This window comes from Lycium ferocissimum, chromosome 12, assembly GCF_029784015.1.
Source record: "Lycium ferocissimum isolate CSIRO_LF1 chromosome 12, AGI_CSIRO_Lferr_CH_V1, whole genome shotgun sequence".
Taxonomy (NCBI): Eukaryota; Viridiplantae; Streptophyta; class Magnoliopsida; order Solanales; family Solanaceae; genus Lycium; species Lycium ferocissimum.
In genome coordinates this window covers 35,032,591-35,047,565 of record NC_081353.1, presented here as the reverse complement: position 1 = coordinate 35,047,565, position 14,975 = coordinate 35,032,591, and the positions used below count along the sequence as shown (strand labels likewise).

General features: G+C 34.3%; 1 protein-coding gene and 2 pseudogenes across 1 annotated transcript; 2 read left to right on the top strand and 1 right to left on the bottom strand.

Moving 5' to 3' along the window:
• The first annotated feature begins 355 nt into the window (after nucleotides 1-355).
• Nucleotides 356-2,749, top strand: LOC132041218 (xyloglucan endotransglucosylase protein 1-like; annotated as a pseudogene).
• A 594-nt stretch (nucleotides 2,750-3,343) lies between these two features.
• LOC132041217 (UDP-glycosyltransferase 75C1-like) lies at nucleotides 3,344-8,690 on the bottom strand (annotated as a pseudogene).
• Nucleotides 8,691-10,907: 2,217 nt separating this feature from the next.
• LOC132039535 (phloretin 4'-O-glucosyltransferase-like) lies at nucleotides 10,908-12,293 on the top strand. Its single transcript, XM_059430008.1, has 2 exons — nucleotides 10,908-11,910; nucleotides 11,965-12,293. Exons 1-2 carry the CDS (start codon nucleotides 10,908-10,910, stop codon nucleotides 12,291-12,293), a joined length of 1,332 nt encoding a protein of 443 aa, XP_059285991.1.
• Nucleotides 12,294-14,975: the final 2,682 nt, after the last annotated feature.

Here is a 14,975-nt window from a genome sequence, read left to right as displayed (position 1 = left end):
GTTATGTTTCTTAATGTTACGTTCTCATTTATATTATTCACGCTTCAATTATTCTGAATATGTGAAAAATGTTATAATGTCCCACATTGATCGGAGAAATATGTCACACCACCCACCCCCACTCCACCCTCCTAAATCAAAAACCAGAGATCCTAAACCATCCAATGCCAAACAAAACAAGGGTCCAGCTCTTATGGTATATGCTACCCAAATCCAAAATTCAAAGGAGTTCACAAGTATTTTGTCCTCTCCTTTATAGCTCCCCTGTCTTCTAGCCACTATAAATACTTGTCCCCTTTAAACCCCATTTTCCCACACAAGCAAATCACAAACATTCTAAGTTTAATCACAAAAAAAAAAGATCCAACTTTTTCACTTCTATCCACAGATTGGCTAGCTAAAAAAAAATGGGATTTTCCCATTATGAGTTATCAAGAATATTGTTTATTCTTTTTGCCCTTATGAATTCTTGCATAGTTTCTTATGGTGGAAACTTCTTTCAAGAATTTGACTTAAATTGGGGTGGTAATAGAGCCAAGAATTTAATGGAGGCCAACTTCTTTCTTTATCTTTAGATAGAGTATCTGGCTCTGGTTTTCAATCCAAAAATGAGTATTTTTTTGGGAGAATTGATATGCAACTCAAACTTGTTGCTGGAAATTCTGCTGGCACTGTCACTGCATACTATGTAAGTTTTCTTAAATCAATTTAACTTATATACACTAACTATGCTTCTCGGACTCTTCAAAAATGTTGCACGATGTGTGTTGAATCCTCCAAAAATAGTATATTTTTTGAGATTTCGACTCTTGTGTGACATCATTGTTGGAAAGTTCAAGCGACATAGGTTAGAATAATTTTTAGTTATGCTACCAGTGTATGTAAGTTAAACTCTCTTATTAATAATAATGTATAGTCTACTATCACTACTACTAATAGGATGCGATTGTACTCTTCACAAGCAACTTGTTTCCACATACAAAAGCCAACTACATATCATCCATATTCTGCTATTATTAGGAAACAACCTGGCTGGTCATGTATTTTTTGCACATCAGACTAACCTTTTACATGCTCCAATTAGATAGAATTTGACTTCTATAAATCGGTGATCTTCAAGTTTTTACACTATCAGGTCACCTAAAAGATAGTTATTGGTAACTACTCGTAATAGGTGAAATAAGTAACATGAGAAATAAGAAACGTAACATGCTATAACAAGTTAAAATACAGTGGTATTAAACGTTATTTCTAACTTCTTGTTGGGCTTATATTTGCAGTAACAACTTATATTTCATCATGCATGATGAAATTGACTTTGAGTTCTTAGGAAATGTTACTGGTGAACCATATATTCTCCATACAAATGTCTTCAGCCAAGGCAAAGGAAACAAAGAGCAGCAATTTTACCTTTGGTTTGATCCTACCAAGAACTTCCATACCTACTCAATCATATGGAAACCCCAACACATCATGTAAGAGCAAACTTGTTATATATATTCAAAAGCTAACTCTATTTTATGATTCACTACATAAACCACTATTTAATTATCATACGTGAATTCAGAAGTTAAAGTCGGTCTGTTCAGAATTTAATCTTATTTTATACATATACACACCAATTGTTTCATTTTATGTGTCAATATAAGTACTATTTTGGCAGTCTAAGAGATTTTTATGTTGTTTGAATTATATATTAACTTTTGTCTTATAGTTTATTTAATGTAGTCTCCAAATATATACTTATATTTTATTTCTAAGAAGTTGAAGAATCTATGTCTGAATTCTTATATTGCTCATACTTTTCAAAAATGTCTCCGCTCCCTTATCGGTGTACGAGCAACATAACCGAATTCATGCTGAAAATTAAGTAGTTTAACACTCGTACTCTTCTGAACTAGGTCGCATAGAATGGAACCGGGGAGTATGCACGAGTATTTATCGGTATTAATTTATTTTTTTCGGTCGCATATACTACATAGTTCGAGCTGAAAGTAATGAGCTCAGTTGAACCAACATAACCTGTCCTAAATGTGCATGTGCTAATCATTGTTTATTTGGATTTTTCAGTTTCTTGGTGGACAACACTCCAATTAAAGTTTTCAAAAATGCTGAATCACTTGGTGTACCATTTCCCAAGAACCAACCAATGAGGATTTACTCAAGTCTATGGAAAGCTGATGATTGGGCTACAAGGGGTGGACTAGTTAAAACTGATTGGTCTAAAGCACCATTCACAGCTTATTACAGAAATTTCTATGCATAAAAATTTAGTAAACCTCAGTTCTCAGATGCAAAATGGCAAAATCAAGAACTTGATGCCAATGGAAGAAGAAGACTAAGATGGGTCCAGAGGAACTTCATGATTTATAATTATTGCACTGATTATAAAAGATTTCCTCAGGGGTTTCCTCCAGAATGTAGAAACTTTTGAGTTCTATGCTAGGTTGCCGGTCTCTTCAAAAATGTTGTCGCATTCATGTTGGATCCTCTAAAAATGCTTTACTCTTGTAGGATCAAACGTGCAACTGACACTATTTTTTAAGAGCCCAAGCAACATAGGTTCTATGTTGAATATGTTATGATTTTAGTTGGGATATAGTATGGGAAATTTTTGTTACTTTCTTTTTTTCTGGTTTCATGTTGATACGTAGTGCTTACATGAAATAAATACTTTGTTGGTTTCTTGCTGTATCTTTTGTCTCTGGTGGTGTATTTTTGTATCTGATAATTGTAACTCAATATCTAATACTTCCATACAGAGAACTTTTCATTTAGAAATCCCGAAGCGGATTTAGGATTTAAATTTTATAGGTTCGGAATGTCAGTGAACCCGCTGATCATTTGAGTAACTGTGTTTAAAATTTAATATTTGTACATATTTAGTAGATTTTAACACAATATACAAGGTCTAAATAAAAGTTACTTGGTTCAGTTGAACCCGTACGTTTAATGTTACATCTGCCCTTGAAACCCCCCAATCCCAAACCAACAAAAACAAGAACCAGACCAAGAACAGAAAGAAAGCAGGCAACAGAGCAGTTTGGATTGCAGATTACTGAATCAGATGTGCTTTTTGTGCTCAAATAAGGCTTTCTTGTATCTGCACAAGTGTCAAATTAAGCTAGACTTACAACTAAGGCACTATATCATGTCATGTTTTAACACTTCTATTCAAACACGTAATTACTTATAAAAAACAGTTTTAGCACTTGATACTAATGTCTTGCTGGACAAAATTACTCGATACCTCCATTGGTGAGATTCAATGAAATAATTGTGGTATGCACAAGGTGGCCTGAACACTAGCATTATTTAAAAAAAAAAATCAATGCCACTAATGTTAATGTGAACAAGAAGCTAATATTGAACTGCATGACCATAGTTTTTTCCATTTTTTCTTTTTTTAAATTCTTTTAACATACAAATGATTCATCAAGCAAAACCTCATGAACATAAGCCTTGAGATTCACATTAGAAGAACCATCTTCCTTCATAGCATCCTTAGCCAAATCCCTCCATTTCTTCGCATTCTTTCTTAATTCTTCTCCTTTTTCCCCATCTCCAACCACAATCTCCATACACCTTGCGAACTCATTCCTCTCAATAACGCCTTCATCATTGGCGTTCACTCTCACTCCAGTCTTCCAAACATCTTGAAGAAGCTTCGCATTGCATAATTGATCGGTCCAAAGTGGACACGCCACAACCGGCACCCCCGAAGCCAAGCTCTCCATACTCGAATTCCATCCACAATGAGTCAAAAAACACGCCACAGAAGGGTGTTGAAGAACCTCCACTTGTGAACACCAAGGCACTGTTCTCCCTAGCTCTTCCAATTCCTCTTTGCAACTCAACTTTTCAAATGGCTTTTCGCCGTTAGGACCCTCTCTAATTACCCACAAAAATGGCCTTTTACACAACACTAATCCTTGAGCAATTTCTTCCATTAGTTGATTTGGTATTTGAGAATAGCTACCAAATGCTATGTATACTACTGATTCTTCAGCCTTAGAATCCAAATAGTCCATGTAATTATCTAAACTGTGTCTCATATCAACTCCAAATGAAGTATCAGAAGGATCATTTCCATCAAGAAAAGCTGAAGGAATTAAAGGGCCAATTCCCAACATAGTCACATTCTTTAAAACCCTCAAAGCATCAAATTCTAAAGCATCAAAAGTGCTCACAAGCACTTTTTGACTTATCTCGCTATTCAGTAACTCAACATGTTCTTTCATGGCCACTAATGTCCAATCGTTTGAATCAGCAAACACGAACGTAGGGAAATCACGGCGAGACAGAACAGGCAGACCATCAAGCTCTAAAGATTGATCCTTTGGACAATTCTTGATAGAATCCTCAAATCCATTGAAAAAATAGTAGTAAATATCCAAGACTGTGGCTGGTTGAATCCAAAGAAACGTCGATGGAACGTTTATGCTCTTGGCCAGTAAACCGACCCAAGCAGTTAACGTCGTGTAGATGATACGCTTAAAGGAACGGCCCTGTTTCGTCCTGTTTTCGACTAAATTCGTCACAAATTCAGAACCATTAGTCCTGAATGAAGCATTGAATTCATGGAAATTGTTCATTGACCCTTTGAAGTTGCCGTCAAAACCATCAGAGAAAGGAGCAAATGTTAATCCTTGTATATTTGGAAGATTCGAGATTCGATTGAAAGCTGTTAGACTTGTGGAGAATGTGACATTTACGCCTAATTTGATCAAATTCTTGGAAAATTGAATACATGGATTGATGTTTCCTTGTCCTGGAAATGTAACAAGAAGAACATGGCAATCATCACTTAAAAGTTTCCATTTTTTTTAGGTAAAGAATTGGTTAAGGTTGTAAATATTTTTTCTTGGTGTTAAATGATATATACTAGGCAGAGTTGTCTGATGGAGTGTGTGGATGATCAATGAGTGGACACTGTAGCAAATTGACATTTTGAAGAGAACATCCATTCACATTCAATTATTATGTAGTTAAATATCTTTCTAAGTAAAAATGTAGCCACAAATTTATAGCTACTCGCACTACATGTTGTCTAGTTCTTTTTCTTAACCATCTGGTATAAGTGACTCGCTGGTCCGACTAATTAAGATCCATATTGTCATAATGTCTATTAAAGGCGAAAGCGGTCTCTACCATTTACCAAAGTGTTTTTCCATTCCCAAGACTCAAATTCGGGATCGATAATTAAGAATGGAGGGGTTACATCCATTTCATCAACACTTTCTTTCACAAGAGGTATTGCGCCACGTAACCCATTAAAGACGAAAGCTAACTAACGAAATCTAGGATTTTTCTGTTCCTAGGGTTCGAACTCGAGCTATCTAATTGTTAGCCTGAGTTGATAATATGGGAATAACTACAGTTGAAAAGGTGAATACATGGCTGTCAGCCTGCCACTAATATAGAATCCAAAATTTTGTGATTGATAAAGCATTTCATAAGAAACAAGATCTCAGTTATTGCACATATAAAGTGGTCCCCATCAGTAGAAAAAGGATGCACATGACATTGTTCTAAAATATTAATGAAAAATATTTATATTTTCGATTTTCTTGTACAAAGTAATAGTTCTTTAATCAAGCAACTAAAGTAAAACACACGAATATACGGAGGAAATGATCTTTGACAAAGATTATGTTTTATTTACCGATATATTGTGAATTTATAACAAAAAGGGCAAAGGTGCAAATATACCCCTCGATTTTGTGATTTAGAGCAGATATGCCCCTCGTTAAAAAGGTGGTGCATATATACCCCTGCCGTTACAGAAATGGTGCAAATATACCCTTGTCGTTACACAAATGGTGCAAATATACCCTTTTCGCTAACATAATTTTAAAAAAAAAAAAAAATCATTTGTGATTTTCTTTTCATAAAAAATTTCACGTGGCTTTAAAAAATAAGATCTACCAATTTTTGCACATATTTTTAAACTGGTCCCCATCAGTAAAAAAATACCTTCGTGACTTTAAAGAAAATAAGACTAACCATTTTTTTTTAAAACGAATCCATTTATATTAACACGTGGCTTTTCTACATCTACTCAAAAAAAATAAAAAATGGGTAGACTTTTTTGAATGCCACATGGCATTTTTTAAATTAAATAATAAGCTACTAAATGTTTTTTTTTTAAAAAAAATCTTTGACAAAGATATATTTGTGTTTTATATATATGATCTAATCATGTATTTGCTCTAAAAGGATCATATTTTTCCTAACAAAAATAACATTTCCAATGGATTGCAAAACCAAATCTCCCGTTCGAAACTCAAAAACATGACTATAACTTGTCATGAGATCTTTTTATACTTTCTCAACTTGGATTTTATTAAGTCAAACTTAAAAGGCACAAACTAAGTAGAATCTTGAACTTGAAATATATATATAGGAATACCAAGACCACTAAGGTGTCCTATGTTGCTAGAACTTTTCATAAATGTTGCCGCACTCGTGTTGGATCCTCCAAAAATTCGCTACCTTTGTATGATCCAACACGCACTCATCGCCGTTTTCCAAAAGACTGAACAACATAGAAGCTATCTTCATTTTATTCTTAACAAATGATAAGCAAAGGATACAAAAAGAGAAAAAAAATGCCGTATAAATTAAAGACTAAGTTATAAAACATATCAATAACATTTAGCGACTTCATCAATAAAATCCTTTAAATTCTTGTGTGAAGATCCACCTTCTTTCACAGCTTCTCTAGCCAATTCTTTCCATTTCTTAGCATTATTTCTCATTTCTTCCCCTTTTTCCCCTCCATCCATAACCAATTCAATGCACCTTTTCATTTCTTCACTCTCAACAACACCATCTTCATTCACATTCACTCTCACTCCACTCTTCCACACATCTTCAATTTGCTTGGCATTTGTCATTTGATCAGTCCATTGAGGAAACGCCACGACCGGCACTCCACAAGCTAAGCTCTCCAGAGCCGAATTCCATCCACAATGCGAAACAAAACATCCCAGAGACGGATGTCTCAAAACTTCGAGTTGCGAACACCATGGGACAATTTTCCCTATTTTTTCCAACTCTTCAATACAATTAATCTTTTTCTCATTTTCTTTGTCTTTTTCATTTTTTTTCATTATCCACAAAAATGGCCTCCCTATTTCTATCAACCCTTTTGATATCTCCTCCATTTGACTTATTGATGGATTTATTAGACTCCCAAATGATATATAAACAACACTTGAATTTGGCTTTGTGTTTAACCATTCCATATAATCATTTGATTTCTCAAAAAGATCAGCACCAAAACAAGAATCCAAAGGGTCATTTCCATCTAAAAAAGCACTAGGAATTAGTGGTCCAATTCCATAAAACTTGTAACCTTCAATTGCTTTGAGTGCCTTAGGCTCTAATTCATCAAATGAATTCACAAGAATTTGAGGATTAATTTCAGCATCTAATGTGTCTATTAATTCTTTGAAAGGGGGAAGTGCAACTCTAAGGCTTCCTTTTGCACTTGATGGAAGTAAAAATGAGGGAAGATCTTTAGTTTTCAATAGTGGAAGCCCTGGAAGTTGAATGGACCAATTTGGATCATTGGATTCGTTAGCCATTTGTTCTTCATAACCATGAAAGTGAAAATAGTATATGTCCAATATTGTAGCTGGTTGACTCCAAAGGAGAGCAGAAGGGATGTTAACTTCGCGAGCGACCTGTTGAGACATAATATATAATTAGATAATATAATTGAAAATGTGCTATCTTTAATAGTTCAAGGTTTTAGATGAGATGATCGCACATTTCAATGGTATCAGAACATGCAAGAGATCTTGGGTTCAAATGTGAGAGGACATGCTGAAACATAATATATTTAAAAAATAATAGCACTTTTGGTCTACCGTTACTGGTAAATTATGATTTAGTCACTGTGATATAATGACTAAGCATGTATATTTAACCTTCAAGCAACAAAAATGTGTCTTTTTGGTCCCTTTATGTAGGAAATATGTTATACGTAGACTATCTTCAGAAGTATATTGTCCTCAAACATTGTGTAATAGTACAAACTTAACATTACACCTAGATAGTTAAATAGTGTAGGAGTCAATAATCCGGTAAATTAGTTAAGAGTAAAAGTGAATCACTACAATCAATTGAAGGATCAATATGCTTAATAAGATACCATAAGCACTGAAAGTCATAATTACCAATAATTGAAAAAGTTAAAGTACTCTTATCCATAAGTAATAACTTAAGTCATACCTCCGCTGCCCAAGGAAGAAAAATAGAGTAAAGAAGGCAAGTTATAGGACTTCCATTTTCAGAGCAATTGAGAATAATCTTTTTCACAGTCTCACTCCCACATTTACGAAGTTGTGACATGTAAAATTTAGGGTCTTTTGAATGATCAACACCATCATCAAATCCATCAGAAAATGGAACAAAATTCATCAACCCCTTTGGAAAATTAGCAATGGATTTTTCATCCATAAGGCTTTGAGCATAAATGCTTGTAGAAAATGTCACTTGAATGCCCATTTTGACAAGATTTTTGGCAAATTGAAGTGCTGGATTAATATGCCCTTGTGCTGGAAATGTTGTTAAAATGATATGGGGTTGCACCATATTTTCTTTGCCTAGTGAAGCATAAAGATCTTGGTTTTGTACTTGTATTTTTTATTGGTTTTGTATTGTGGTGGATAGTTGATTTGTTCAACAACTATATATAACACATTACACATTGATGGTGGATGGTGGAGGGTGGCACATTTGTCTGTGGAATGGGGAGTGCAACTACCATTACTTGGAGAGTACAAAAATAACATTTTTGCATGTGTAATAAATAATGACAAAACAATTGAGCTTACAACTCAAAATTGACAGTTTGTTAAAGCAACTGGAAATTGGAATATAAAAAATAAAAATAAATAAAAAAAGGTAAATTAGTAAATGTGGTCTCTAAATTTTCCGTCTTATACACTTTAGTCCCATAAGTATTTATCGTTCAAGTCTGAAATAAGAAAAATAGTTTTATTAAATGAAAATTCAATGCAAGAACAAATCTTCATTATGCATAATTATCTCCCTTCAATTGGTTAATTCTCATATTCTTATGGCCCGTTTGGACATGGATTTTTTTTTGTTGCTTTTTTCTCAAGTTTTTTTTTTCTTTTCAAAAACCTGTTTGATTATGCATTGTGTCAATTTTCACCCCAAACTTGAAAAGAAGTTTTTCAAATTTGAAAAAGTGGTACAGAGCAGTTTTTCATGTTAAAAAAAATTCTCGGAAAACTTCAATAGTTTCAAGTGAAATGCATGTTCAAACACAATTTCAATTTTCAGTTTTTTGTTTTCAATTTAACTTCAAATACCAATACTTTTTTTCAATTTAACTTCAAATACTACCTTCTTCTTTTTCCAAATATAATTCAGCTCATGTCCAAACGCCTACTAAATATTAAAATGAATGCCCTTTCATTAATTCCTGTCCGAATTTCGTAGCCGTCCTCCTCATATTTTCCTTTCTCTTCACCACTCAAGACCATTTCTATGCACGTACGTTAGTATCATCAATTCATTTGTTAATACCAGATCAGCTTCATTTACTTGCACACTTACTCCTGTCTGTTCCACACCTAGCCGAATTAAAAATTAAAAATTGATGGGTTCAACATTTAAGGTTTTTAACACCTGATCTAATTCTATTTTTCAAAATATGAATCAAAATTTAATATACTTAATTATGTAAATTTTAGTGATCTACACATAATATATTTATATTTCGTGTGAAAGATATTGCATTCAGTTTCTCCATCCACCTTTGTCCCCATCTTAACATTAGTGCCTTGATATATTCAATGTCGAATTCATCCACATTGTGTGACAAAACTTCCCTAATAATAATTATTAACAACTATAACCCTAAGAACAAGTTTTTTCGACTTAAACACTTTAATTTCACTATCAAGTCCCTTTAACAAATGCCAGAAGTCTTAATACAAGTGACAAACTAGAACAGATCTTGTTATATTATATTATTGAGAAAACCAAAGACCATTTCCCTCTTGAAGAAATAGATCGAATCAAGAAATGCTTAAAAGTATTATTATGAATGACAAATTGGATAAAATATTTAATTTCTTTTCATTGATCGATGAAACCAAAGACCATTTTAATCGTGTTATTTGAACTAGACTAGATGGTTATTCTTTTAGTGTTGTCTTTAGATGTTGGCCACTTTTTCAAAATTAGACCCTGAATAAGTTTTGATTTTTTAGAACTTCAGATCAGTGGTCTAACTCTGAAAAAGTCACGAATTTCCAAATATTGTGACACAAATGTGACAATTTGCGTAAATCATCAATTTTAATCTGCCTAGTCGCTTAACCGTCCATTTGATACTATTTCGGTAAAAACTTAAATGCACCAGATGTTTATACTAAATTATGCTAAATTATATATCATGAATTTATGATTAAGTGATTTAATGAGGTGATACTAGTAATTAACTATATGAGTAAGTGAGAAAAGTACATGTACAACTTGATTACTAGATCTTGATTACTATAATTACAACTTGATTACATGTACAACTAGATGTACAACTTGATTACTATAATTCATCCATTCGTTTAGTGTAATGTACATGTCGATGAAAATAAGGTAAGTTTTTCTCAACATATAAAGCTAAAATAACCTTGCAGTCAAACACTAAGTTTTTCAAACAAAACTTACTTCGACACCCTTATATATATATAACCGTTCATATAAAATATTGGCGTTTGATCCTCACACACGATTAATCATTGCAACAAAAAAAAAAAGTTACTAGATCTTATCAACTTCAATCATAAGAAGCTTACCTTCCATAACATTCCTTTAGTGCTAAGTATCATAATTAATACTCTCTTCATCAACATTAACCAAGAATGAAGAAGCACCATTTCCTTGTTCTCTCTTTGCCTGCACAAGGCCACATAAACCCCACTCTCCAACTAGCCAAGAACCTTGCACGCGCTGGTGCACGCGCCACCTTTGTCACGACCGTTTACGGCCTCAAGCAAATGAAAAATCTCCCAACACAAGACGGGTTATTCTATTCCTCGTTCTCCGATGGGTACGATGATGATAGTTGGATTTTGAACAAACACAACAATTATTTCAACGATTTAAAGAAAAACGGAACGAAAAACCTCAAAAATCTCATTCGAAAATTTTCCAACGAGGGTCACCCCGTTACGTTCTTGATATACACAATTCTCTTACCATGGGTTGCATTGGTGGCGCGTGACTTGCACGTGCCGTCAGCTTTGCTTGTCATTCAGTGTGGTACTGCTTTTGCAATTTATCACCATTTATTCAATTCCACCAATGGAGTTTATAGTTCTGTTAGTGATATTATGGTTACACCCTCGTTTCCTATTGTATTTCCAGAATTACCCTTATTTTCATGCAATGATATTCCTACTATAGTTTTACCTAATAGTCCTCACTCTTCAATCATGATACCTATTATGAGAGAACACATACAAAATCTTGAAAATGATCCAAATTCTTGTGTTCTCATCAACTCGTTCAACGCATTAGAAGAAAAATCCATGAGAATTATCGATAAAATGAGGATATTTTCAGTTGGCCCTTTGGTTCCTTCTGCTTTTTCTGATGGAAATGATCCTAAAGACAAGTCTTTTGGATGCGAATTATTTGATAAGTCTGAGAAAAACTATCATCAATGGTTGGATTTGAAACCCAAGGGCTCAGTTGTGTATGTATCATTTGGGAGTTTAGCAGTGTTAAATAGAGAACAAGAAGAAGAAATTTTGCGCGGATTATTGGAAAGTGAAAGGCCATTTGTATGGGTGATGAGAAAAGGGGAAGAAGAAGGACAAAACAAGAATCTTGATTATGATGATGTTGTAAATGAGAAATTAGGTTTAATTGTGCCATGGTGTTCGCAAATGGAGGTACTTTTTCATAAGTCTATAGGGTGTTTTGTGACACACTGTGGATGGAATTCGACTTTAGAAAGTATAGTAAGTGGTGTGCCTATTATGGGGTGTCCACAATTTTCTGATCAAACAACAAATGCCAAAATGGTGGAGGAAGTTTGGGGAATAGGAATAAGAGCAAAAGAAGTGGAAGGAATTGTAAAAAGGGAAGAGTTGAAGAGGTGTTTGGAAATTTTGATGGGAAATAAAGAGAAAGGGGAAGAAATTAGAAGGAATGTGAAGAAATGGAGTGATTTGGCTGTGGAAGCTGTGAAAATTGGAGGTTCTTCAGATGATAATTTGAAGAAATTCATAGAGGGTTTGTGAAGGATTTTTGTACGTTAAGTGATATTTCGTGTGTTTTATTTTATATGGCATTCTTTCCTTTTTGATCTGTTTCAATAGGTACTATTACATTTTTATATTTAGAAACTCTTTAATTCTAAACATATCATTTAGTGACATCTCTTATAGTTACAAAAATATCACGGCATGTTAAAGATTGCAAGTTCTTCCCATGATAATCTCAAGAAACTATTGGAGGGGGTTTGTGAAGAATTCTTATGAATGTTGACAGTGTCTTTCATACACATATTTATCATTTAATCATGATCACGTGATATGTATTCTTAAATTTTAACTGCTAAAATTAACTTGCATGATTTGACGTAGAAACATCAAGTGCGGATATTTTTATCCTATGTTTTGCGTGTTTATAGGCAAGGCAAACCAGTGACAAATGCTATTGTATGGCCTACATCTATGTATTGAAGGAAACGTTGCTATGTGTAATCACCTTCCATCTTTTGTTACAAATATATGTAGTTGGGCCTTTCGTAAGTTTGTTGTGCTGTGAATCTGGTGGACTTATCTCCTAAACACAATGAAACTTTGGGCTTACAATGTCGAGAGGTTCCAGAATATTACGTACCAAATTTAATTTCCTTTTTAAAAAGATCAAATTTGAAAGATAAAAAAAAAAAATGGACGGAAAAGTCTCTGTAAAAACAGAATGTGCATTGCGAGTGTATTGTAAGTGGAATAATATGGCATTCTTCATATGAAAAACCTATTACTACTAAGTATGAAAGAGTTTTACAAACAAACTAACATTGAGGCCTTCTCAATTGAAGGGTCTAACTTGATTGGCAAGTGACAAAGGACAAGGGCTTCACAATTGCCCTACATGGCCAAGCAAGTGTTGTGTTCACAAGCATAAGACAAGTGCAAGCTTGAGGATTGGATTGTGTCAGCGAAAGGGCACTTGATGCGAAGAACATACATGTCCATAGGCAAGTTTGGGTGTACACGGGGGCGGAGCCAAGTGGTGGCCAGGGTGTTCACCCAAACCCCCTTCGGCAAAAAATTATCATGTACATAGAAGGTTAAAATTATTTTTTATATATAAATAGTAGATGTTGAACCCCCTTGACTTCCTCGTTTCTTACTCTTTTATATTTTTGAACCCCCTGATGAAAAATCCTAGCTCTGCCATTGGGTGTACATAAAGACAAAATCCAACATATAAAATGTGCCACAAGAACATGATAGATCAAGGCTGGAGCCTTAACATTAAAGGAGCACATTGTTGAAACTAAACCTCTGAGACAAGTTTCGTTACATACACAAGACCGTGCTAAAAACTTGGAACAAGAGAAAGATGGCTTGTAGTCAGATAGACTATCACTGTCCCACGGTGTTGTGAACCAAGCTGAGTCTGTATGGGCCTATGGGCTAGAAATGATAAATATTTTTTTGAGCAGATTGTCCTTCAAACGCGGTGGTGTTTAATTTTTGTCCTTCACTAAAAAGGTGGCTAAATATAACCCCGGCTCATTCGCAAGGCAAGGTTTCGCGAAAGTTAGGCCTTATAAGGCCTAACTTAGTTATGTTGTAGTTCCAAGTTAGGCCTTATAAGGCATAACTTCTGTAGTTCTAAGTTATGCCTAAGGCAAAAGTTATGCCGGACAAGGGGTAAAGTTATGCCTTATCTATATAGAAACTATGCCTCGAGGCACAACTTGTTTTACGATTTTTTTTTTTTTTTTACTTTGCTGGGATTCTACATATAAGGCCTAATTTTTGCCCGAATAAGCCTAATTTGCTACGAAATTATGCCTTGCGATTTTTTTTTTTATACTCTGCTGGGGTTTGAACACAAAATCTCTGGGATATTTTCAGCACTTATAAAGTTCCGAAGGGCAAAAATTAAAGACCAACAATTTGAGGGCAAAAATTAAAGACCACCCCCGAATAAGGGCATTTGTGCAAATGACCCAATGATAAATCAGACTGATCCAGCTAGAATTGTTGGACCAAGTAAAATGCTGGAGAATTTTATTTTAGTCAAATAGGTCATGGATTATGCGAATCGTGATGTTTAGTGTTCTCTCTCTCATCTCTGCTGATTTCCTCATCCCCTTCTGTATCAGTCTAATTCTCATCTCCTTTTTCTTATCTATGTTATTTCCATTGCTATTTTCCTTGTAATTCTGTTTAATAATTACAATACTACAAGTCAATTTCCTTGTGTGTGAACTGATTATTTCGGATTTGTTACAACTTACACACGAGCTATTGTGTATTGGTTGACACTAAGGAAGAATCGGCCTGTGACGGTTCGAGTCGTCAACCCTACAAATAACCACCGTATGATCTTGGCCATTAATAAACCAAACAGAAAATATATAAGTGTGTGTGTATGTGTCTCTCTCTATATATATAGCAACAACAATCAACCCCGTAATCCACGGAGCCATACCATCTTCAAAGGTAAAAGATTCTTACATTTATTAGTAGTAGTAATTAACACGCCAAAAAACAAAAAACGGTTACGTGTTAAAAGGTCAAGCGTCACAATTTCATAGATATGCTGAAGTTATTAAGATTTTGTCGAACTTCTTACTCAACTAGCTAGCAGATCTAAATGTAGCACCTCCTATATTGGGTAAATAAAAGTTTGGCAGTAAATAAAGGCTTCCTAAATTATTTCCTATTATTGCCTTATAA

Excerpts from the sequence above, each read along its gene's own strand:
- LOC132039535 (XM_059430008.1), top strand. The coding sequence starts at position 10,908 with ATGAAGAAGCACCATTTCCTTGTTCTCTCTTTGCCTGCACAAGGCCAC. Across the intron at positions 11,911-11,964 it reads TGTTGTAAATGAGAAATTAG|GGTGTTTTGTGACACACTGT; the intron begins GTTTAATTGTGC and ends ATAAGTCTATAG.